This window comes from Tripterygium wilfordii, chromosome 13 (genome assembly GCF_013401445.1).
Source record: "Tripterygium wilfordii isolate XIE 37 chromosome 13, ASM1340144v1, whole genome shotgun sequence".
NCBI classification, from domain to species: domain Eukaryota; kingdom Viridiplantae; phylum Streptophyta; class Magnoliopsida; order Celastrales; family Celastraceae; genus Tripterygium; species Tripterygium wilfordii.
This window is the reverse complement of record NC_052244.1, coordinates 711674-735012: the sequence shown is the minus strand read 5'-3', so window position 1 is coordinate 735012 and position 23339 is coordinate 711674. Positions and strand designations below refer to the sequence as shown.

The 23339-nt window shown below is 38.0% G+C and overlaps 4 protein-coding genes and 1 pseudogene across 14 annotated transcripts; 2 read left to right on the top strand and 3 right to left on the bottom strand.

Annotated features, from left to right (window-relative positions):
- Window positions 1-350: 350 nt before the first annotated feature.
- LOC120013049 (RNA polymerase II C-terminal domain phosphatase-like 2) lies at window positions 351-9331 on the top strand. Of its 10 annotated transcripts, none has more exons than XM_038864664.1 (17): window positions 351-785; window positions 907-1377; window positions 2344-2554; window positions 2846-3003; window positions 3118-3188; window positions 3285-3390; window positions 3479-3568; window positions 3983-4124; window positions 4227-4552; window positions 4666-4723; window positions 5770-5900; window positions 5979-6032; window positions 6733-6829; window positions 7296-7436; window positions 7535-7688; window positions 8226-8312; window positions 8892-9331. In XM_038864664.1, the coding sequence occupies exons 1-17, from the start codon at window positions 516-518 to the stop codon at window positions 8959-8961; spliced, it is 2637 nt and encodes an 878-aa protein (XP_038720592.1). In that variant the 5' UTR covers window positions 351-515; the 3' UTR covers window positions 8962-9331. The 10 variants fall into 10 exon arrangements, 7 of the variants coding, with proteins under 7 accessions (XP_038720592.1, XP_038720593.1, XP_038720591.1 ...); XR_005471340.1 differs by having other exon boundaries at window positions 352-785; window positions 5767-5900; window positions 7296-7447; window positions 8226-8302; XM_038864665.1 differs by having other exon boundaries at window positions 352-785; window positions 5767-5900; window positions 8226-8302.
- LOC120014000 lies at window positions 7902-8035 on the top strand (annotated as a pseudogene).
- A 926-nt stretch (window positions 9332-10257) lies between the features above and the next one.
- On the bottom strand, window positions 10258-14732 carry LOC120011881 (putative receptor-like protein kinase At3g47110). 2 transcript variants are annotated; one of them, XM_038863036.1, is made up of 3 exons: window positions 14602-14732; window positions 10972-13637; window positions 10258-10842 (listed from the first exon to the last, which is right to left on the bottom strand). In XM_038863036.1, the coding sequence occupies exons 2-3, from the start codon at window positions 13586-13588 to the stop codon at window positions 10412-10414; spliced, it is 3048 nt and encodes a 1015-aa protein (XP_038718964.1). In that variant the 5' UTR covers window positions 13589-13637; window positions 14602-14732; the 3' UTR covers window positions 10258-10411. The 2 variants fall into 2 exon arrangements, with proteins under 2 accessions (XP_038718964.1, XP_038718963.1); XM_038863035.1 differs by lacking the exon at window positions 14602-14732 and having other exon boundaries at window positions 10972-13939.
- On the bottom strand, window positions 14511-16029 carry LOC120013914 (30S ribosomal protein S31, chloroplastic-like; the record flags this gene model as incomplete). Its single annotated transcript, XM_038865895.1, has 4 exons — window positions 14511-14770; window positions 15519-15657; window positions 15770-15835; window positions 15922-16029. Coding segments are annotated over 3 exons (309 nt in total), but the record flags the coding sequence as incomplete, so codon positions are not given.
- Window positions 16030-19489: 3460 nt separating this feature from the next.
- On the bottom strand, window positions 19490-23010 carry LOC120011703 (auxin transporter-like protein 2). The gene is made up of 9 exons (XM_038862802.1): window positions 22535-23010; window positions 22077-22302; window positions 21788-21973; window positions 21581-21693; window positions 21308-21491; window positions 21122-21219; window positions 20832-21039; window positions 20459-20716; window positions 19490-19995 (listed from the first exon to the last, which is right to left on the bottom strand). The coding sequence occupies exons 2-9, from the start codon at window positions 22257-22259 to the stop codon at window positions 19768-19770; spliced, it is 1458 nt and encodes a 485-aa protein (XP_038718730.1). The 5' UTR covers window positions 22260-22302; window positions 22535-23010; the 3' UTR covers window positions 19490-19767.
- Window positions 23011-23339: the final 329 nt, after the last annotated feature.

Sequence of the window (23339 nt, the reverse complement as noted above, 5' to 3'; positions counted from 1 at the left end):
GACATCATGCAGTTCATGAGAACCAACCATACGATCTACGATCAGTGTAAACATGTCCCTCGTGGTCTCGGATAATAGCACCCACAGCAATAGGCAATAGACCGGACTTCGCTGAAAACAGCCCCATCCAAATTTATCACGTATCTGAATATTCGTAACTTCATTTATGATATTGTTTGATTAGAAAGAAAATGTCAATAAAGGGAAATCTTCCTGGCCCCACCTTATCGTACGCTCAAAACTTGTGTAAATCACAGCCCTTGACGAGTTCCCGCGAAGGGCACGACCTTTGTTTATCTGGCTTGTTATATACTTATATGGTATTCTCGTAATTTCAGTCGAGAACCACTACTATAAAATTAAGCCGATGCCCCAATTCCTTCCAGATAGAGTGAGGGGAGAAGCAGAGAAAACGGGCGTCGCAGAAGCCAAATTTTCCGCACTCTGGCTCTTACTCTCTGTTCGCCGTTATTTCTTCGATTTTCCCGTTGAATTCGAATTGAGAGCGACTTTAGATGAGTCGTTTAGGGTTTAAATCCGCGGTCTATCACGGGGACATCTGGTTGGGAGAGCTTGATATTGTTCCCATGAAGGACCAGAATTTCCAGTTCCCGAACAACGAGATTCGAATTCATCACATATCCCAGATCAGCGACCGATGTCCTCCTCTTTCAATTCTACAGACAATTTCTTCGTTCTCTGTTCGATGCAAGCTGGAGTACTCGTCGCCTCAGGAACAGAAGCAGTTGATCGATCTCAATGCGTCTTGCTTTCATGAATTGAAGGTCTCGCATCTGTTGATTGTGTTTGTATATTCAAACTGGTTAACCGACTTGACTTTGTTGTAGTGTTATATTGATGTCTGGTCTTATTTACAGTGAGTGATCCTTTGTTTTGTTGTAACAGACGGCGGTTGTGTTACTTGGAGACGAGGAGATCCATTTAGTTGCAATGCCGAGTAAGCAGCAGAAGTTTCCGTGCTTTTGGTGCTGTGCCGTGCCCGCAGGTCTGTACAATTCTTGCTTGAGGATGCTGAATATGCGGTGCCTTGCAATTGTATTTGATCTTGATGAGACGCTTATAGTAGCGAATACCATGAAGTCCTTTGAGGACAGGATCGAAGCTCTACGAGGGTGGATTGCACGTGAAACTGATCCGATGAGGTTAACAGGGATGTCAGCTGAGATGAGACGCTACATGGAAGATCGAGCGCTGTTGAAGCAGTACACTGAGAACAACTGTGTTGTGGATAATGGAAGGGTGTTTAAGGTTCAGCTCGAAGAGGTTCCTCCACTCCCCGATGGCCATGGGAAGATTGTCCGGCCGGTCATTCGATTGCCGGAGAGGGGTATTGTACTTACTCGTATCAGTCCTGAGGTGAAAATAACAGGACTTCATGTATTTATTACCATTTAGGTTATTTTTCATGCCTTTTTCAGTAAATGTATTTTGATTTGATTGTGTGGATTATTAACATTATTGGAGGGTGACTGGAAGATTTCTTGAAGATGGTTTGTCATCTTAATGAAAATTAAATTAGAGAGCATCGGACAAGGTGATTAGAAGCTCGTTTATGTGGTAAACATACAAGCTTGAACAAGATTCTTAGGCTTGAGTGTTCATGAACAAACTTGTATTAATATTCATGAACGTGCCTGGTTTTATGTTTAAATAGACTTATGCGTTATGACTTAATTACATAGTCATGATCAAGCTAAACTTTGGATTCATGGTGTTTTTTCATGGATATATACGGTAAATATATGTATAAGGTAAACATTTTCTTATATAGATTATATTGTTTAATGTGCTTATTCACAAGCTAGAGAATGACCGAATAAAAAATATGAATTTTCTTGTTTGTGAGCTCAAAAGAGAGGTTGATAAACATATGCTTACAAATTTCTTAATTATATCGAGAATCAACTTATTGAGAAACTTGTTTAGAGCTTGCAAACACACATGATCTCGATAATTTTCTTCACAATTGAGCGTGAAAATAATAAACTTCTGGTGGGCTTGTCTGCTTTGCGTCCCTCTTTTGAATGAGAAACTTCTAAATTTCAAAACAATTTATACTTTTGCATTAATTAGTATAGGGTATGGCTTGATTTTGTTCCTTAAATGAACATTATTTATTTATATACTTGTTAATTTCTTTGTTTTGTCGTCATTTATGATGTACTTCCTTAAGATCGTGGCTCTGCAATTCATTTATTTGCAATTGAGGGGCTGCATAGATGGTATGAAATCAACTGGAGTATATTGCCTTGGCTATGATATCTAAATTTTTTTGCGGGGGTGGGAATGCCGTTCTCATTGTTAGTTGTTTCCTATATGTAGATTCGTGACACCAGTGTGCTTGTGAAGTTACGACCAGCGTGGGAAGATTTGAGAAGTTATTTGACTGCAAAAGGACGGAAAAGGTTTGAAGTTTATGTTTGCACTATGGCCGAAAGAGATTATGCCTTGGAAATGTGGAGGCTTCTTGACCCAGAAGCACACCTCATAAATTCAAATAAACTTATGGACCGTGTTGTTTGTGTAAAATCAGGCGAGTATTGGACGCATCTATTTGATTGATTTTTTTTCTATTACTTCTGCATGTTTGGAACGAAGCCTGTATTAGTACATGAAATTGGTTACTTCAAATCTGCCATTTGTGAATTGGATATATTTCGCATGGACTTCGGTGTAGTAGTAGCATGTTTTAAGTCTTCTGGTTCTGGCAAATCATAATTGTTGGCTAGGACTTGGCATATTGATGTTGTTTAACATACTGAAGTATGTAAGCTCTGCTTATGCTGCTTAGTGATCTTTTTGTTAATCCCTTATTTTGAATCAGGCTCGAGGAAATCTTTGCTAAATGTCTTCCAAGATGGCACGTGTCATCCAAACATGGCTATGGTGATTGATGACCGTTCTAAGGTTTGGGAAGACAAAGATCAACCCCGAGTTCATGTTGTTCCAGCATTTACTCCGTACTATGCTCCTCAGGCAGAGGTACTAAATCTTACCTTTTATGAATGTAGTTATTGAGTTACATTCTTTTCTCTAACCTTTTGTCATATTTAAGTTATTTATCAGGTCTTATTTTCCACTCCTTGTCTTCTGTAGACAGCAAATGCTGTTCCAGTGCTCTGTGTGGCAAGAAATGTTGCATGTAATGTCAGAGGTTATTTTTTCAAGTAAGTGGCGGCAATTTTTACTAATTTGAGATTTTATTTAATGCAGTATTCTTGAGACGAACATGATTCCTGTTTTTAATGCTATATCTTCTTCAGGGAGTTTGATGAGATCTTACTGAGAAGGATCTCTGAAGTTTTCTATGAAGATGAGGTAATCAGTTTACCTCCTGCTCTGGATGTGAGCAGCTTTCTGGTGTCAGAGGTATTTGAACTGAAAATGGTTGCTGCTTAACTTACTGGTAATTTTATATTCTTGTTTATTTATGCTCATGTGGCCTTACTAACTTCAGGATGCAAGTTTTGTTCCTAACGGAAATGGTAATGCTCCTATCAGTGAGGGTGTGAATGGTCCAGAAGTTGATCGGAGGTTAAACCAGTTGGTGAGTTCAGAACAATTGTACTAAAGAAATGATTCACATACTAATCACCGGTTTCTTTTTTGCAAGCTTTATTGAGTGGTGCTGCAATATGCGCTGATCTAGTGATAATCTGTGTGCTTATGGTGGAATATATACTGTTGTGCTTCCTGAGCATGAACCATAAATGCATTCAGGCACATGCTTATGTGTTCATTTCAAAAATTTCATTCAATTTTTCTCATCAGACATTTTTTAAATCCTTTTACTAGAGGAATTTCAATGAATTAGATTTCTAAGAACCATTAAGTCCTTGCATTGCTTTTCACTCTAAAGCGAAGTGGATCGGCTTGTATTTAGGGTCCATTGGAGAGTTCAACCTCGGAATTCTTTGTTTCTGTATCTCCGGCTTTACTCTTATATTGTTAACTTTTTTAGGATGAGAAGTGCATTATGGAACCACTTACACAATCTACGACAAATAATCCTGAATTGAGATCTGAAACCTCTCAGCCAGCTGTCGCAGTTATTCCAAATGTTGTTGGCACTGCATCATCAACTGCACTCTTTCCATCTCAGAGTATGAAATTAAATTTACTTATGTTTGGAATGGAATGCGTTTATACTGTACAGAGTCTTAAATCTAGCAGAATCTGAAATTTATTTTGGCATTATATTTTAGAACCAAGTTTGCTCGGACCTCTAATTAAGGAGACTGACAATGAAACAAAGAGAAGACTCTCTGCCATGAAGCATGGTGTGGATTTGAGAAGTCAAGCTTCAGGTCAACCTCCTCTGCTATCTAGGTTGCCTGCACGAGTATCATCCTCTAACCAGCCACATAAGGGCCGGTTGGAAGAAGATGCCAGCAGAGCGCAGCTTGACAATCGGCCTTCAGGATTTGTTCAAGAATCAAAGCCGCGAATTCCTCAGAATCCATTTGGTCCAAGTGCAGCTTCTACTTCAATTGGTTTGCCCTTGAAGGTGTCCCAAGTGAAGGGTGAAGAGGTTCGTATGGATTACATTGAGATTCTTACAAGAAAATACTTCATGGTTTTGATACATCTCCTGTTTTGAGTTTTGAAAAATGACTATCTGGTCATCTATGCCCACTTCTCCAGGCAGGTGCTGGACATGAAATGCCCAAACAAGGTCTTCCTCATGCAAGTCAGCTATCAGGTATGTAAATAATTTATTTAGTTATCTGAATGCATATCATATTATTATTGCTAGTTTGATCTGATCAGTGCAACCCTTTTCAGTTGCATGGTTTTACATTAGCAGTCAACTTTTTAAACATTATGGAAATCCATGCAACCTGTTTCATAGACTTAGTGGAACTCTGTGTCCGTTAGCAAGGCAATAAGCATTGTGCTAATGATATGAGTCATAGGCCTACAGGAACTTGTTCATCCATCAATTCTGTGCCTTAAGGCCCTTAACTCAGAGATGAGGTTGATTGACAGAGTCTGATGAAGTGTAATGAACGCTGTGTCATGGTACCTTTAAACACTGAAGTCAGCCTCGCAGGGAACTGTGTAATGTTAGAGTCTTAGATGTTTAAGGTTGTCTTCACTTGCATCATTTTGTGATTATAGAATCACAAATGAGAAATCAATGGCTCCTGGAACTTGTACTGGTCTTTAATTCCACTTTTATGCAATGCACTTTGAATCTAATGACTGGATTCTGGAATTTTTTTATTGAAAATTTGAAATTCATTTTTCGTCCGTGTTTGGTTTTTATTTCTTGTGTGTTAAGCCATGGAAATGTAGGAACTCTGGTTGTCTTTTAGACCATTACATAGGTTTGGTTATGCTCATTAGGTTTCATTGTCTGCATATGAATTTATTTTTAAGTATTTTACAATGAATCAGCCTCAAGTTTTTAAAGACAGGTACTTGTGCTTGTTACCATTTTGCACCAGTACTAACATATTTGAATTTGGTCAAAGTTAAGATTGAGGTATGATGTTTACTGAAAGAATTTGATGTCTATGCACACGTGCATAATATGATGCTTATTTGGAAATAACACTGTTCACAACTAACCAGTCCTTCATGCACAAATCCTTAGACTACTAAGCATGATCTATATCAGTGAAACCTCCGGCTAGCATTATTTCACGTAACTTAATTTATGGCTTCTGTTTTAGTGATGTGCTGTATTTTCAGAGGGATCTACATATATTGACACCTATTTCTGATGAGTTTTATCTTTAGAAGTTGGAGTATCTCAGAACCACGTGTCTACTAATCATAGAGAAGTCCAGAATGAAGCTTTAAAGTCTAATATCTCTCTATCCCATTCATCTATTGGAGTTTTACTTGAAATTGGACGAAGATGCAGCTCAAAGGTACCGATTAATGCCAATCTTGAGCATAATTTACAAGCTTTGTCAATTTAATGTGTAATCAATATGTGACCTTTGCAGGTTGAATTTAGGACTGTTTTAAGCACCAGTAAGGATCTGGAATTTACTGTTGAGGTCAGTCAAATATTTGTTTCTCTTACTGCCTTTCTTTTGGTATGTGTCCAGTAGCTTAATAATCTGAAATCTGCTCCTTGTAGCCTCTGTTTGCACCTTCTTGGTGCCTTTTAATAAAGTTTTTCCATTAAAAAAAACTGCATTGATCAATTAGTATCATGTTTTGTTCTCGTATGGGGTTATGTTATTGGCTGTAATATAATCGTTAAACTTCATTTTAGTGACTGATATGATCAGAAACTTCATGCTTAGATCAATTACAATCACAAACATTTTTCTTTGAAATCAATGAGTGCTACAGTTTGAATTTATGAAGCGCAATATTGCATGTAACTGGATAGTGGTTAAGTTTTCTATATTACTTTGATATGATGCTGTTTGACTTGCTATGGAATGTCATTCAATCACTTTGATGACTCTGTTTTCTTCATGGCACTGTTCACGACGATACTCACCATGCCCTTAATAACATCATTTTAAGTGTCATTCATTTTATGTCATAAGTACCAAAAGCCTTATTACCGTCTTACCATGATATCCCTAAACCTGGGCCAAAACTCCTTTTCCTCAACAGTCGGTCGGTCCTTCTTAGCAATAGCAGCACTGATACTTAAGCATTGATTGTAGCTTGTTGAAGCCTAAGGAATTCTTTTTTTTTTCTTTTGTAATTGACAAGTGTATCTTATTTCTATGTATATAGGTTTTGTTTACTGGTGAAAAGATAGGAGTAGGAATGGGCAAGACAAGAAAGGATGCTCAACAACAAGCAGCTGAGCATGCCCTTCACAGCTTGGCAGGTAAAATCTCTCTAGGCCTTCTGTCTCGACTTATATTTTCTTGTGTGAAGGAGAAATTTCAGATAGCTAACTTTTCGCTTTTCTCCCCCTCGTATACGATCTCGAAGAAGCCATGCTTAGATAATTTCCAGAACATATATTTTTTTGTGAAGTGATGAGGCTAAGGAGGCTGATTAGTTGAGCAGCCCACACGGGACTTTTTAAGTAGGTTGCGGTGGATTTTGGTTACTAGAAGTTAGGTTTCTTATGCCTGTCTCCTCATTGTCTGATGAGTGCCACACATAATTATAATGGTTTCTTTTAGTTTTTTTAATAAAAAATCATTCAGTCACAATGTGCGGATATATAAATATTCTAATTATTTCATGTTAGGACTTTATCTCTCCCATGTGATGCTTAATTTTGGTTTTCCATATGAAGATATATAAATCTGTGGTAATGCGTTGAACGTATTTGTTGTGCTCAGAAAAATATGTTGCATATATCAAACCTCAATCTGGAGCTGTTGACAAAGATTTCAATAAGCTCTCATCTGGAAACCAAAATGGATTTCTATGGGACACTGTCAATCCTGGATCTTATGAACATGATGGGTCGCTCGATGAAGGTACTCCTGAGGTGTGCTCTTCATAGTTGATTTTATTTTTTTGTTCAAAAACATTGGTGATGCTTGGATAAAGGGTATGTGGGCTGAGCAATTTCCAGATGAGAAGTTGTCTGGTTATCTGGAAAGAGAGCACTCCTTTTTGAAATTTGCATCGCACCAAGATGTGAGAGCTAGAACACTGAAAGGGGAGTTAACTGGCTTCATGTCCACTACTGCCGCCTTTACAGGCTCCTTTCACTCCTTTTTTAAGAGGTAAGGCTTGGTGGTCAGTCTTATTACCCATTATCCAAGTACTCCCATGTTTCTGAATAACTGATTTTCTTCCCAACTTTAAGGGCTGATTAGCCATTGGCAGTGCTTTGGAGCTGAACATTGTGTTATTTTAATTGTCATGAATGCATGCTCGTTTCCTCTTTCTATTGGATCCAGCTATGCCATGTTTGAGTTTCTGTTATGTTTTAATTGATGTTCATAAAAAGGAGAGATGATTGGCATCTTCCTTGACATGGAGGGAATGGCCTTTTGGGCCTTCTTGTTAATACACATAGATGCATATACGTTTAGGCTATCTGCTTCAGCAGATCTCCAAAGAACTTGTTGGTTTTGAACTTATTTCAATGGCATGAGAACTGTTTTTCTTGGCCAGGTTCACTTTTTTTGAACTTTGAATGATCTATTATTTTGTAAAATTTGTGATTGCAATTGGAATCTTATTGTGTAATCATCATCATCTCAAGTTGTAATTCCTGGAATGGTATGATGTGATATGTGTTGATGGATGATTTCCAGACAACTGAAGTTGAAACTGGGAGTACTTCCTCCAATTTGGTCAATCGACAAGTCCAGAAGCGTGCGAATTCTCCTAGGTAACGTCAGGTGAAGGTTATTTCTTTCCTGTGTGTGAGCACGTGCTTTTACACTACACAATTTAGCACCACTGTGAAATCTGAACCACATATTTATAGGAAAGTCACCCAAGAGTCCACTGCAGTTACTTTTGATAAATGAGTGTTTCCTGTGTCCAATAGAGCACCTCGTGAAATCTTACCTCCAATTTCCTTACTTCTTAAGGTTCTTAGGTGTCCAAACTTCAAGATTACTTGCTATGCCTTGTTGCAGCCAGCAAACTCTTTTGTTAAGGGACAAAACTTCCAAGTACTCCCATGTTTCATAGTGCATGCTAACTTTCAGCTTTTGCATATTAATTATTATTATCAGTATTGCAAAGTTATTATGCGATGAATGTGGTCTAACTCCTGCAAACTCATTGCATTTAGTAGCCAATTTTGTGATTTCCTGTTTTCAAGGGCTTCTGGAATTTCCATTTTGTTTGTGTACCCCTTGTAAGTACATGTAAGATACATGACACATGAGAAATACGTAATTGAAAATTTAGAGCTTTGCATTTGTAGATAGGGCTGAATTTAGTTCCTTGTGGTTTTTCTTCTTCTTCAGATTGTCGGAATCTATTCCTAGTAAACGATTCAAGGAAGAAGTAGCGCATGCTCCACAAAGCCTATCCTAGTCATAGAAGCATGCACTTTTTTGTCCTGATCGATCGGATAAACAGAATGATGGGCATCGTGTTTCATGAAAGACCATTTGAAACCTCCAATTTGGCGCCTTAAGCGTGCAGTATCATTTTGTTGTAGAAAAAGTTGGATTCGGCTTATGCAGACTACAGAGGTAAAAATTTCCATCATCCTTCTTTTTTAACCTTCAAAAGGGAATATGGGCTATATTTTTTTTTTCGTCATTGCCCTAGTTTACTTTAGAATTTAGATTGGCAGATTTCAGAATACAGCAGTCCATTTTGTACTCATCCTTTGTTATAGAAGCCCATTTGATCTTCAGTTGATCAGCTTTTGATTCAATTGAAATTGCATTTGCTGCTATGATTTTGTTTAAACAAATGTTATTCCGGGAATTATTTTCTAACAATATGATTAAAGGTATCAATTAAGCCTAGAATTGAATGGTCAATTTTGACGAAGATCTGGTTAATATTAATTAATATTTACTATGCTAATCAATTCTAATTAACGCCAATAAGATTGGTATATAATTCATTGAATAAATATTTCAAGAAAGTCAAAATGAGGAGCGTTGGTGCAAGTTGACCCTTAGTGCAGTAAAATCTATCTCCATGAATTTTATGAATAATTACTGCAATTCGTATCCAGAATCTGGTGAATCGTCTCCTCAGTCAAGGAATTGATTTGGAGAACCCACCTCCATAAGAGGACCAACAAAACGGTGCTAATTACAAGTTCAAGTTCATGTGCTTTATGACGGCAAGTTAACCACGCCGACTGCAGATTTGAAGCTTAGCCCGTCCGATTTATTCCTTAATTCACGATATTTATAAGCTTTAGATGTTTTCTAGAGGTTTACACATAACATAATCTACTAAGCTACAGCATGCTATAACATCCTAGAAATATCTACACACATCCCACGTATGCAGCACACACGCGTGGCTCCAACAGAATTGGATTTGCTTGCTCAATGGAGCCTGGGCGAATGGATATTAGGGATGTTTTGAAAGAATTGCAGCGTATCAGGAAAAACATTATTATTAGATCTCTCAAGAACTATACACCAACTAAGCAGGTTAGAAGTATGTGAAAGGCAACAACTCATACAATACTACACTACGGGGTACAGTTGGTTATATTTTTGTGCACAAGGATTTCCCTAGGGTTTTCTTGATTTCGTGAGTCTGCCCACTTCCGAGAAAGGGTTAGGACTTAGGAGCCTCATTTCTCCCTCATGAGCTTCAACTTAGTCTTACTTGTTGTTAGCGTGATATAGAGAGCTGGTGATGAAATGCATAAATATCAATATATTATATATGGAATAGTATGTATTATTAAGATTCAGTTGTCATGGGATATATGATGGATCACCACTGTACACAAACTGTACAAGTACAACATCCCAGAGGATCTTGTGAGTATCACAAATCCATTTCCTTAACCTGTGTGTGGTTTCCTGTACTTCAAATATGGTTCTTGGATCAACGAGTCTCTAATGGCATGCAACTTATTGACAACAATGTTCATGGCCATCCGATTTGCTGGTAATGTTGCAGAACATAAAAGCCCAATTCTCATCACAGAAACCAAGCATTCCTCTATTGTACTTCTGGTGCTGAGGCAGGTCTCTTCTGCTTCCAAGTAATCTTCATTTTCCACTTCATCATCATTTTCTTTCCCAAAGAGCATTGTTGGGTCTACAAGCTCCATGACACGTTCAGGCAAAGCCAAAGAGACAAACTCTTGAATGCTTGTACCATATGTAAACATGTCATCACTTGGTCTTTTCCCTGTAAACATCTCCAGCAACAGTATCCCATAGCTGTAGATGTCGCCCAGTATGGAAACATGGCTGCTCATGCCATACTCTGCAATTAGTTTCCATATTAGAATACAAATACATGCATTTGAAAGACGGGTTATCTTCTTTAGCAGAGATATGTGATTAAACCATGGAGCAATAGCCCAGTTGGTTATATCTATAAAAGTTATGGTACCTGGAGGGATGTAGCCAATTGAACCCTTTAGTCCAGCGCCAGTTGAGAGGGTTTGATCTTTGGAGGAATATTTTGATGCTTCAGAGAGGAACCTTGCCAATCCAAAGTCACCAATATGTGCAGTCATATCTTCGTCAAGGAGGACATTGCTTGGCTTCAGGTCACAGTGAACAATTGGCATGTCACAATCGTTATGGAGGTAATCAAGAGCAGAAGCAACGTCGACAGCTATATTCAACCTCTGAGTAAGGCTCAGTTTCATAGCTTGACAGTGCTCATAAGGGGTTGGATGCAGCAACTTGTCTAAATTTCCGTTGGGCATGAAATCAAAAACCAGAGCTTTAAATTCATTACCTTGATGATCAATGCTTGAGCAGGCAGTAATGACTTTCAGAAGGTTACGGTGACGAATATTTCTCAAAGCATTGCATTCATCAATGAAGCTTTTCAAGGCTCCTTGCTGTTGAAGGTTTATTACCTTAACTGCAATGGCTTTTCCATCACCAGGAAGAATTCCCTTGAACACAGAACCAAAGCTACCTGAACCAATCAAATTCTCCAAGGAGAAGCCATTTGTTGACTTCATGAGTTCTTGATAAGATAAATCTAACCGCCATTTTTCAGAGGAAAGTGCAGTTGATTTTCTCCTTTTTGTTCTTAGAGCACAAAATATGGCTAAAGAACATAGAAGACCAAATACAAAGATGGCTGAAATAGTTGCAAAAATAATTACTTTGGCGGAGAGACGCTTTCGATCTCTTTTCCAGGAGCATTTTTGTAGTAGCAATTCTGTGATGCCACCACAGAGCTTATCATTTCCATTAATGGAAATAGAACTTGCATTTGCAAAGATTCCTACCTGTAGCACTTCACCTTCAAAGTCATTGTAAGAAAGATCAAGATGCCTTAGAGCTGAAAACTTGATGAGAAATTCAGGAATCTGGCCTGACAAGCTATTGTGTGAAAGGTCAAGATCTACTAAACCTTTTAAAGTTTCCAAAGATTGAGGTACCGTTCCGTTAAACACGTTATCATCCAACTGCAGACGTTCCAAACTAATACAACTGCCAAGTCCGCTGGGAATTAGACCTGATAATCTGTTATAGGATAGGTCCAGTTCCACAAGATTCTTCAAGTTGCCCACTTCAGGTGGAAGTGAACCAGTCAAAGAATTATGAGACATGTCCAAAGCAATTGAAAGGGAGGAAAGGCCAATGAACTGCTTGGGTATGGTGCCATTAAGCTTGTTACTTGAGAAATTCAGATCCTGCAAACTTGTGCAGTTTCCAAGACTTGGAGGTATGTTTCCTTCCAATATGTTCTCATCCAGATAAAGCCTTGTCAATTTTGTCAAGTTACCAAAAGAGGATGGAATTAACCCTGAAAATCTGTTATAATTCAATTCCAGACCTTCTAACTTCTGAAATTTTCCTATAACCTCGGGAATACTTCCACTCAAATTGTTCCTTTCCAATCCCAAAAGGGTCAAGTCAAGAAAGTTCTCAATCCCAACAGGGATGCTCCCACGAAGAACATTGCCTCCTATGGTTAATCTACTTAACCAAATTGAAAGATTTGCTATGGAGCTAGGCAATTCTCCTCCAAAACGATTATACGCAAGACCCAATACCTGAATACTAGTACAATTAGCCAAATCACTAAGAAAACCCAAGTCACCACTGAGGCTATTTTCATCAAAGTTAAGCCTAATTAAATCTTTCAAGCTTCCTAGGCTTCCTGGAATTGTCCCAGTGAGACCATTTTCAGCAAAATCAAGCACTTGCAATCCAGAAGCATTTGACAAAGACTCAGGTATAGGTCCTGTAAAACTATTAACCCCACCAGCAAGTATCTCCAGCTTAGGAAGTGTAAGGCCGACATCCAGAGGCAATCGGCCGTGCAGTTGGTTTTGAGTAACAGAGAAATAGTATAAGGAAGAAATATTATAAATTGATGAAGGGATCATACCAGACAGATTGTTTCCATAAAGCTGTAAATAGCCCAAGTTCGATAGATACCCAAGTTCATCAGGTATACTTCCTTGGAAATCATTCCTTGTAAGGAAAAGACGTCGCAGAGAAGAGAAGTTACCTATCCAAGCTGGGATATTTCCATTAAGGTCATTGCCCCCCAGATTCAGAACGACTAATTTTGACAAGGTACTAAGCTGGTCAGGGATCTGCCCCACAAGCTCATTGAACATCATATCAAATTCCCTTAATTCTGTACAATGTGTAAGATTAGCTGGAATATTTCCACCCAAGTTATTGTGGCTCATATTTACCTTCTCTAGGTGCAGCAGACGTCCCATTTCTTGCGGAATTTCGCCATGAAAGCTGTTGTTTGCAAGGTTGATTTCAGTAAGGTATGTGAGGTTCCCTATAGAAGGTGCTACAGACCCAGCTAGGCCAAGAGATGCCAAGTTCAATAGTATGATTCGTCCATCAGATGAACTGCAGGTAACACCAACCCAGTTGCAGAAATGTATTGAACCATTCCAGGAGCTCATTATTTGGTTTGGATCTTGAACTATCAGATTCTTGAAATCAAGTAATGCAGAATAGTCCATTTCATTTGCGAAACTAGGTTGTGCTGCAGATTCCAAGTAACAGCTCATGCTTAAAAGAAGAATTCCAGGAAGAACAAATACCAACTTAATCGAAATGCTGCACCAAGAAAGCTTCATCATTTTTTTGGAAAATCAGATCATCCAGAGTCAATGTAAATACAGTATTTGTGGGTCTGGATTTCACTGAGAAGTATAAAAGCTAGATGTGAAGTCCCGTGAGATGATATTTACTTTGAATGTATTAAATGAAAACGAAATACTGGCCCACTTTGAAATTTTGAATATATGAAGTTGACCTCTGCTTAACATATTCTATTTACTTGAATGTATTGAATGAAAATGAAATACTGGCCTACGTTGAAAATTTGAATAGATGAATTTAACCTCTGCTTAAGATATTAATTAAAGATGGCATTTTTATTAACATCATTGTCATCGTATGCTCTGTTGATAAAATAATTGGAAGGTTTATACACCGCAATACTCGAACAAGGCCGGCAATTTTAACCCATAACCCCATGCGCGTGTGTGTTTTGACTCAACCCATTGTGCAAGGAGTGAGCTTACAAAGTCTCTCAAGAGGTTTTATTTCTCTAATGTGCATTTGGGCTCTTTCACCAACACATATGTACTTCATGTTGATACTTTAAAAACAATTTATCATTCACCCGATATCGATTTTCATAATCTCAATATACTATGTTCATTTACTTTTTGGAGACAAACATTTTTCCAACACAAACCTATCCCATGGACATGTGTGTCCCACATTAATTGATACCCAAAGTGGGCCCATTGCTCATACAATATCCAACAACAAGTGGTTAGAATAATCTTTAGCCAATCCTTGTCTGATTGTGTATAGTTTTCTTTATTTGGTTTTATCGTTAAGGAATGCAATTAGTACTACTTTATTTATAAGCTAGCAGGTTCATTCATTTGTCTTTTTATAACTCAATAGAAGGTCCTCTTCCCCACCAAGAACTAAAACATTTTTTGTTGTCTATTTTGCTTTAAACAGCTATGGAATCAGAGATTCAAGAAGAAAATGGTGAAGATACCGTGTCTATCATCAACAAAGAAGCTCAAAAGGAGATGATCAGGAGGATAATAGAGCACCAGAAATCCTTATATTGGTCTTCATCACATTTGTCATCCTTGTCTTCTTCAGCTTCTTCTGCCTGCTCTTTTTCAGCCTCTTCGTCCTGCCGGAACGACAGCTTGTTAAATCTGATGAAAAATGGAAGCACATCTTTAAGGAGGTTGTTTGATATGGAACATACTAGTTTAGAAACTCATTTTGAACATTACAGTGGTCCACCTATGGTCAAGTCCATTCCTTTATGGGGCAGTGATACAGATGATGAACAAATGCACGATCCGTGGGCTTCTATTGAGCAGTTTGGAACTTACAGTGATTTTCCGGTTGATGGACTGAGTAAATTTGCCTCAGAAGGTAGTTTCATGGATGTGAAGTTTGGGTTCCAGGATAGGAAGCAACAGAGAAGAAACCGAACATTGACCAGAAAAAGGTCATTCAGGAGATTACCAGGATTTCGTTTGTGGAGATTCAAAGGGTTTAGGTTCCGGTTTAGGTTATTTAAACGGATTCGGATCATGATTTGTGGTAGAATATTTTGAACTTATAATCTCCAATTCCAGTACTTTATAATCTCCAAATTTTCAGTATGTACAACATGAATTGATATACTACTTTCGGATTAAGTTATTTATTTCTAATGTAATTCAAATATGTTTGTGCGCAAGGGTCTGACAGGCCCGAGTTTAGTCTCATATAGCATGTGGTTCTCGATCACAAAAAAAGTAATTCAAATATGAGCAACAGAAAGGAACTAGCATGGATAAATCTGTAATCAGCAGCAAACTACTCATTCATAAAAGCAACTTCCATAGAAGAAGGGAAACAACCACTTCGAGGTTTGCAGATTAGAATAAACGACAACATAATTAAGCTTACTTGACTAGTTCGAAAGCAGTGACTCGTCAATTTCCATCTTAACAACGTCAGCGTCTTCGAACAGATCTTTCTTTGGTGCAGAAGGAGAGAGCGGTACCCCGGGCGGTCCTCCTCCTTTCTTCTTGTCCCGAGGCCTCGCCTACAACAATTCAACATAATCAATATCAGAACCTAAATTCATGAAGCGAACACCATCAAAAATACTCGCAGAAAAGAAAATTATAGTTAAATTCGAAGGAGAAGCTACTCACATTGCCAAAAGAGTTATTGAAACGCTTTCCTTTCGCGGTTTTCCTATCGCCTCGGCCACAGTACCACTGTAGCAATAAGAAATTACAAATCAACGATATCATCAACATGAGTACGAAAACAATTTGTGATGGAGAGGATCAATTGTGCTTACGAACCGAGAGGGACGGATGATGGGGGAGTGGCAGAGAGCGAGAGTGAAGACGTGGAGTGGAAGAGAGGGACGCCTAGACCTGAGGATTGCGAAGAAGAGAGCATTGAGGAGTCATTGGTGCCGGTGGAGCTCTGATTCCTGTTACGACGCCATGGCTGTTCTATTTTCTTCTGGATCAGACGGGGAAATCACCTTCTCTTTTCTGGGCCTGGGCCGCTAGTTAACGGAAAATGGGCTCAGTAGAGATAATACGGGCCAACACAAAAGTAAGCCCAGGAGTAAACCAAATGAACATAAGCCCGGCCCATTTATAACATTAACCCAGCGGTTCCAGCCAATCTATATGAGACGGACCAGTATATGAGATTTATGCACGGGCCAACCCAGTAAGACTAGACATGTTAAAATGGGCCCTACAAAACTTGGACCATTATTGATTATTTGGATCGGCTCAAATGGGCCTGAAGATGCTGGTGAAATACTAATACGAGTCTAATACTCGGGACAACATTTAGATTTCAAAAACGATTTGGCTCAGCGTACCCTTTGAACATAGAGAGTTTAAACTCGGACCGTTAAGTTGACACACTCTACCTTGGAGATAGATAATATTGGACTGAAATCCATGTGTGTAAGCCCCACAGGCGGGACAAGCCCACGATGTGGGTATCTCTAGAAAATACCCCATACGAAACTCCTAACAACTAGATAACCAATTGGACTATCGCCCCATGCCCCTAAACGGTTTCAAACGCCAGATGTCCACACTAACAACAAAATAACCAACTAGGCTATTGCCCCCTTCACAAGATTTAGATCTTACCATAATGGCAACAAAAATGTCATTCCTTTTTTTTAATAATTTGAATCCTCACATGCATACGCATGTTCTATGCAATTAACTTCCTTAATTCACAATCCTATTTTTAATCCACAAGTTGCGCTGCCGACTCATTAATAATTGTATGTTACAATCTAAGCTACACTAGATTGTGGCGTTATACTAAGAGAGGCAATCTTGCAGAGGAAGGAGTAGAGCTGTTATTGGTACGGTTACCGTTACCAAACAAGGAATACCGTTACCATACCAATTCTTTTGGTAACTCAAAAAATGTTACCATTACCGTTACCGAAAGAGTCGGTATACCGATGGTCGGTATACCGATCGATCGGTAATGGTAAGTCGGTAATTGGTAATTTTACCAATTCTTAAAACCTATTTAAAAAATAGAAGAAAAAAATGCATCAAGTAGCATTGTGCTTAATAATCATTGTATGAGACTATAACACTTTCATCTTGTTTACAATACCAATAATAAAATTGATAGATTAATGAGAAGGATCATTGTGCTACATGTGAATCAGATAAAGGACCTATCAATCTGAGAAAAAAAGAAAGGAGAATTCACATAACATTATTCCAACAATCTATAACAAAAAATCTTTCATTTCATTAATTTCTAATATTTTTAGTATCCGAAGTGTTTTAAACTCTACAGCAGGAAAGCTAGAAGAAACAAGATAAATAAAAGATAAAAGACCATAATGGAAAGAGAGAAGAAAAGCTTGTAATCAATACCAACAAAACATTTTGTTATGTAACAAACACTGCTTTAAAGTTAATGAAATTGCTACGAGTGATATATAAATGATAACACTAAAAATAATCAATGGTCTAGATTAAATTAGATTAATCTAATAGTCATAATTAAATAAAACTAAAACTAAAAATAATATTAATATATATTTAATATATATGTCGGTAATCGGGAAATTTACCGGTTTTGAACTTTGCTTACCGTTACCGTTACCGAAGTCATCGGTAAATTTACCGTACCGAACAATTGGTAACGGTATACCAGTCTTTTACTATTTTCGGTAACCAATACGTCGGTAATGGTATACCAATGGATAATTTACCATACCAATAACAGCCCTAGGAAGGAGAGATTAATACTTTGATTGTAGATTGAGTAGTACTAAAAAGTAGCTTATAAATTAAGAGTTAGGGCACCAATCTTGTTGAGTACAAATTGAGGAATTTTTAATCAAGCAATTAGGTTTTATTAATAAGTGTAAATGCCCGACTACTCGACCGTATTATTGACTAACCTAACTCTAATTATTTGAGCAATCTTACTAAGATTATCCTTCAAGCAATTAAATGTTGCAGGGTATCAAAACTTCGAACTACTTAATTACAATTACATGTGATTACCAAGTCACTAACCAACCACAAGATCAATACCCACTTATGTTAATCTTACACATTGACCAATACATGTCAATTCTTACTTGCCCAATTGAAAATTTTGAGTTGGATTGTAGCAAACCTTGAGCTAATATAATTACGTGTACAATTTTGACACCCTCCAATTCGGCAATCCACAGCTGACTTTTATTCACCTCATAAAAGGATTGACTATCCAAAAAAATTAAAAAAATTTGTCCGAATTACTAAATCGTTTGAACATTCGATGAACGAGTTAAAACGTGCCAACTCTTTCATTATCAAAAGTTTCATTAACCCGAAAGATAAGCAATCATACTTGATTCCATTGCTTTCTCACTATGTATTTCTCCAACAATTAATTAGATCCACCAAAGCCTGCTTCAGTCAGTGATCACTGATCAGCACTGTCAAAAGAGGACATTAACACACTTTTTGTTCAATAATTTAAAAATAAACAAGAATTAGACACCTAAATTGGATGCATACGAGGCTGAAAAAAAAAAGAAGAATAAATTAATTAACTTTCGAAGCATAGATTAGTCAAAGAGGTTTATAGTTTATACACACATAATTTTTTTTTTTTAGTACAAATACAAATACAATATATGACACACCACCAGATCATGCTTATGAAAGTACAGGTGTCAACAGGCCTCACACAGTAGGCACAAATCAAACCCACGTAGGGGCAGACTAAGCACACATATAATTTATTGATTCCTTATATATATACATATATATATATATATATTTTTTATTTTTTTTTTATTAATTCCTTATAGAAGATTTGATTTGTGGGTTAAATTAGCATATAAGGTTCATGCATGTTGACATGTGAAATTAATAAGAGAATATTTAGGAGTGAATAGTGGCACGTGACAAGCAAATGGTCTAACGTGCAACCCATGTGAATGTTTGTGGGCCCAAGGCCCACTTCCACAGTCGAATCCAAGCCAACATGGGTCCATTTTATGGTTCACATTCAATCAGCTCTTTCAGATGAAGCCATACTGCAATGAAAAAAACACACTTTGATAGAAACCATTCTGACAATGCTTGTTCTAGTGACATTACAAGCTTTTCAACATAAACAAGAACAAAATTTTGCAATATCCTATGAACTTTTTTTAACCGATAACGACTACAACAAATATGTTTGAGCGTAAACTCAGGATGTAAAGTCCTCGCACATAGAAATTTCACCCGATGATATATTGAGTCAAAATCCAAATTGTGATCATAAGAATATTGCTGAGTGATGATCGAATCCAAAACTTCCCAGTTCCCAAATCTATAAAATTTGGACCGAGAGAGATTCGCGCTACAATATCAAGGTGGAGAGAAAAGAAAAACCCTAAAACATATATATTTGATTTAATTAGCCTACACCTTTTTGATATCAAAGGAATCATCACAAATTCAACACGCTAATTTATAAAAAAAAAAACTGAATTTAACATATAAAAATCAAAAAGAAAAGAAGGAAATCCAACACACATGATCACATGTAGTGAGGGGAAAGACATTGTGCACATCCCCATCTATAATACAAAAATATGAGACTGCGTTCAGCTGAACCGTGGCTATAGCTCCCTTCGAGTCAATTAGGCTCATCAGTGATGCAGAGGTGGTGCGGTTCCTGTTCCTGTTGGCGAAGGTGGCTTGCACTGATAGCACTTGGCGAAGAGCCCAAAAGTGTCCACTTGCCTCACAAAGTTGGTCATGCTGGCCCATCCACCGAACCCAAATCCAACCACAAACACCCAAACCACAATAAAAATGTTAAGCACATACATGGCTGTCCAGCTCGGTAAAAATGGAGGAGGCTTCTCTGCAGCATTCTGTAACACATACAAAATAACCAAACAAAAAGTTAGATACTCTGTAGTACTGAATGAATGAAAGGAAAAAGCTAGTCAAGTCAGCCAGCTCATTCAGAGACAATACTCCCAACTGTAGAATATAACTAAATGAATAGGACTGGCCACCTATCTCAATATTTCCAAATCCTGGTCTTAAATGCTCTCTTGTACGCTAGCTGCACCATCTCTCATGGAATTTGGGGATTCCCCATCAATCCTGGATGGGTTTCAAAATTACCAACACACCCTCTACCCAATTAAGATAATCACAAATTCTGGGCTTTAACTAATGTTGGGGCGAAATACGGTCTATAAGTTAAGGTATTGTGTATTTAGTCTGGATGGTATTTGCCTATTTGGGTCATGGGTTCTAGTGAGAGAGGCGGGAATATAACGTGAAATGAATACACAATACCTTAAACAAGGAAAAGTTTAATTTTACCTGTCTGGCAGAGGCTTTTCTGTAGGTGAGCATGTGTGCCAAAGCTGGGATAATATAGACAGTGAAGGTAACCAAAAGAGCACCAACAGCAGAATTGATTGGCCCAAAGAAGGGGAAGATAATGGCCAAGAACCATATTGGAATCACCACAGGCAGCCTTGCCAATGCTCTTAAACATATGCTCCTTGTGTCATGCATTCCAATCACCTTCTCCCACACAAAGTACAGTGGAGTACATGCGAACCCAAATGTAATAAACTGCAACAAAAATCCAAAGTTTTTTTTAAACTTTTTTACTCTTCACATTCCAGTAAATCTACATAAAAGAAGAAATTTTTGATTAATTTCAGCCTTCAGGGTATAGAAGGTAGACCTGGTGGATGAGCATTAAGATAACGGCGGCGTCACGCCAGCCGGACTTGGGAAGGAGGGAGAAGGCGTTTGAATGGTTGAGTAACTCATCGCCAAAGGCCCAGTAAACGGAGGCAGCTGAGGGAAGCGTTAATGTGAAAACATACAGGGTAGCCATCAGGTATATGTACTTGAACTTCTGGGGCTTCCACATAGCATGCATAATTTCCCTGATAAATAAATTAAATCAAATTTTGCTAATTATTAATTTCAATTGTAAAAAATAAAATAAAATACAAAAAATACACTTACACAGTAACAGCGTGTCCACCGAAAGTGTAGAGTATATTGGTGGCGCCGGTGAAGTAAAGAACCAGCTTTTTTGGTCCAGAATGTACAACTCCTTCCTTCTGAAAAGTCACCGTGGATTGATTACAGTAAGTAATTGTTACCGAATTACAATGACAGAGAAGGTGAAAGTTCTGGGTTTTTTTTAACCTGTCCATGAACTGCAGCAGCTATGGTCAAGTACCAAGCAGTGTAAGTGGTCATTCCAAGGCCGAGAAATGACCAAATACGGTAATTATGAAAGGAAGGAATGAATACTGTTGTAGCACAGCAGGCTCCAAAGATATATGTCCACGTCCTCTTGTCCAAGTTATCATTGATGTAGTAGATGTTACTGCAGAAACAAAACAGAGATGTCAATATTGAATGAAACCCAGTTGTGATTTTACCTTATTTTGGTATAAATATGATCAAAGGTGTTACCTTGCACAGGCTATTAGTTGAATTACAGATCCAAAGAGGAGAAAAGTACAGTTGAAGGCTAGACCCACTGCCTTCCAGTATGGACCCAACAACCCATCTAGTACTTCAAACCACTGCAGGTCAAAAAAGAGAGTAATACTGTAGTAGTGTTGAGAGAGATCTTTTAACTAGAAGATTAGGAATCGATGGCGGTGGACAAAAACAAACCTGTATCACATGATTCTTGAAGCTAACGTTCTCTTTCTCTTTTCTGCTTCTGTATTCAACATACAGAACACTAATAAGGTATGCAGTCCAGCTTCCCAATAGGCCATAGAAGATTTGTAGTATGATCCCTGATAGCATACCCAGTTGGGAGAAAGAGTAAGGCAGTGTCAACAACACTTGCGCCACCTGAAAAGATCACAAAACCAAGATTGGTTAGTTTCTTCAGAAGTATTTAAGTAATCACGAGCTGGGTTTGATGTAAAATGGATAGAAATGGTTGAATAAGTACTTGATTGGAGGCACAGCTGAACCAGGCATCCCAAGCAGAGCCGCCATGCCAGAGGAGGTTCTTGACGCTAAGTACAGATTCATTGTCAAGTTGGGTCTCTTCGGCTTCCTTGCCTTGATCATGCTCTGTTTCGGTGAAGTTGGAGACCACTATTGCTTCCTCTGCTTGCTTCTGAGCCAACATTGTCTTCGTATTGTTCTAAAGGCGACTCTGAATTCTGGCAGATCTGAAACATATAAAAGACACTATATGAGACAAAAGAAAAAGAAAACTATCATTGAAAACCCGAAAAACGCAGACCCAGAAAACGAAAGCCAATGAGATCCCAGATCCAGAAACATCACAAATTCCCTACCCAAACCCCCAAAAAAAGTCCAGAAACAAACAAGAACTGACACCTTTTCTCACTAACTAGATTGAATTGAAGAAAAACCCAGTATTATTAACATTGAACTAACCTTGTTCGTTAAGTCTCTTTCGGATTGAAGAAGCTGCGGATGTCTGTTAACCCAAAACAGTGTAAAGTATGAAGAAAAAGGCAGAGAGAGAGAGAGAGTTTCAGTACAAGATTTCACTTAAAATGCCCCGATAATTTATTACACGAATTAAAGATCTCCGCAACGAATCTCTGTATTAGTAAAAGCTCCTCTGTTTAATGCATCCACCAGTATGCAGAGACAAAAGGCGCAGTACTGAACCCCAAAGACGGCGAGTCCCTCAAAAGCAGGAAAGTAGAAATAAAAATTCTGGGCGTCGTTTCAATGGGTCATTGGCCGAGGTTGAAGAAAAAGACCCCTTTTTCCTCCTACATATATACACAAACAAAACTATACTCTCTCTAGTAAATAGTAGTGACCGTATAGTGACTAGTCTTTAACTCTTTATGTGTGTGTATATAAAATTGCTTTGCTTTATTGTTTTTTTCTTGCGCTTTGGGTTTGAAAAGGGTGAGAGAGACTGAAACCCAAATTCCCTGTACTCCACTTATGATTCGATTCCTGGGTCTACGTTTGGTCTGTGGATTTGAGTGTGTGAGAGGAGAATTTAGAGATCTAAGCGACAGAGACTTCGTTTTGATCTCAAAGGAATGGACCTAACCATGGACCTTGCTTTTTATAACCCCATTAGTCATTACACACACTCGGCTTTAAGGCCAAGGTTACAAATATACAGCAAAACATTACAGTAAAAAAAATCATATCAATAGTAAAGACAATGTCACGTATTAATGTCATAATGTCACAGCCATTTGGGTTATAGTCC

What these genes read in the sequence shown, in the direction of transcription:
- LOC120013049 (XM_038864663.1), top strand. Translation starts at nt 516, where the DNA reads ATGAGTCGTTTAGGGTTTAAATCCGCGGTCTATCACGGGGACATCTGG. An exon ending in ACTATGCTCCTCAGGCAGAG is followed by an intron (nt 3,004 to 3,117) that starts GTACTAAATCTT and finishes TGTCTTCTGTAG; the next exon opens with ACAGCAAATGCTGTTCCAGT. An exon ending in GACGAAGATGCAGCTCAAAG is followed by an intron (nt 5,901 to 5,978) that starts GTACCGATTAAT and finishes TGACCTTTGCAG; the next exon opens with GTTGAATTTAGGACTGTTTT.
- LOC120011881 (XM_038863035.1), bottom strand. Translation starts at nt 13,660, where the DNA reads ATGATGAAGCTTTCTTGGTGCAGCATTTCGATTAAGTTGGTATTTGTT. An exon ending in AATTGGCTACATCCCTCCAG is followed by an intron (nt 10,843 to 10,971) that starts GTACCATAACTT and finishes AACTAATTGCAG; the next exon opens with AGTATGGCATGAGCAGCCAT.
- LOC120011703 (XM_038862802.1), bottom strand. Translation starts at nt 22,259, where the DNA reads ATGTTGGCTCAGAAGCAAGCAGAGGAAGCAATAGTGGTCTCCAACTTC. An exon ending in TCAAGAATCATGTGATACAG is followed by an intron (nt 21,694 to 21,787) that starts GTTTGTTTTTGT and finishes TTTGACCTGCAG; the next exon opens with TGGTTTGAAGTACTAGATGG. An exon ending in GAAAAGCCTCTGCCAGACAG is followed by an intron (nt 19,996 to 20,458) that starts GTAAAATTAAAC and finishes TATGTGTTACAG; the next exon opens with AATGCTGCAGAGAAGCCTCC.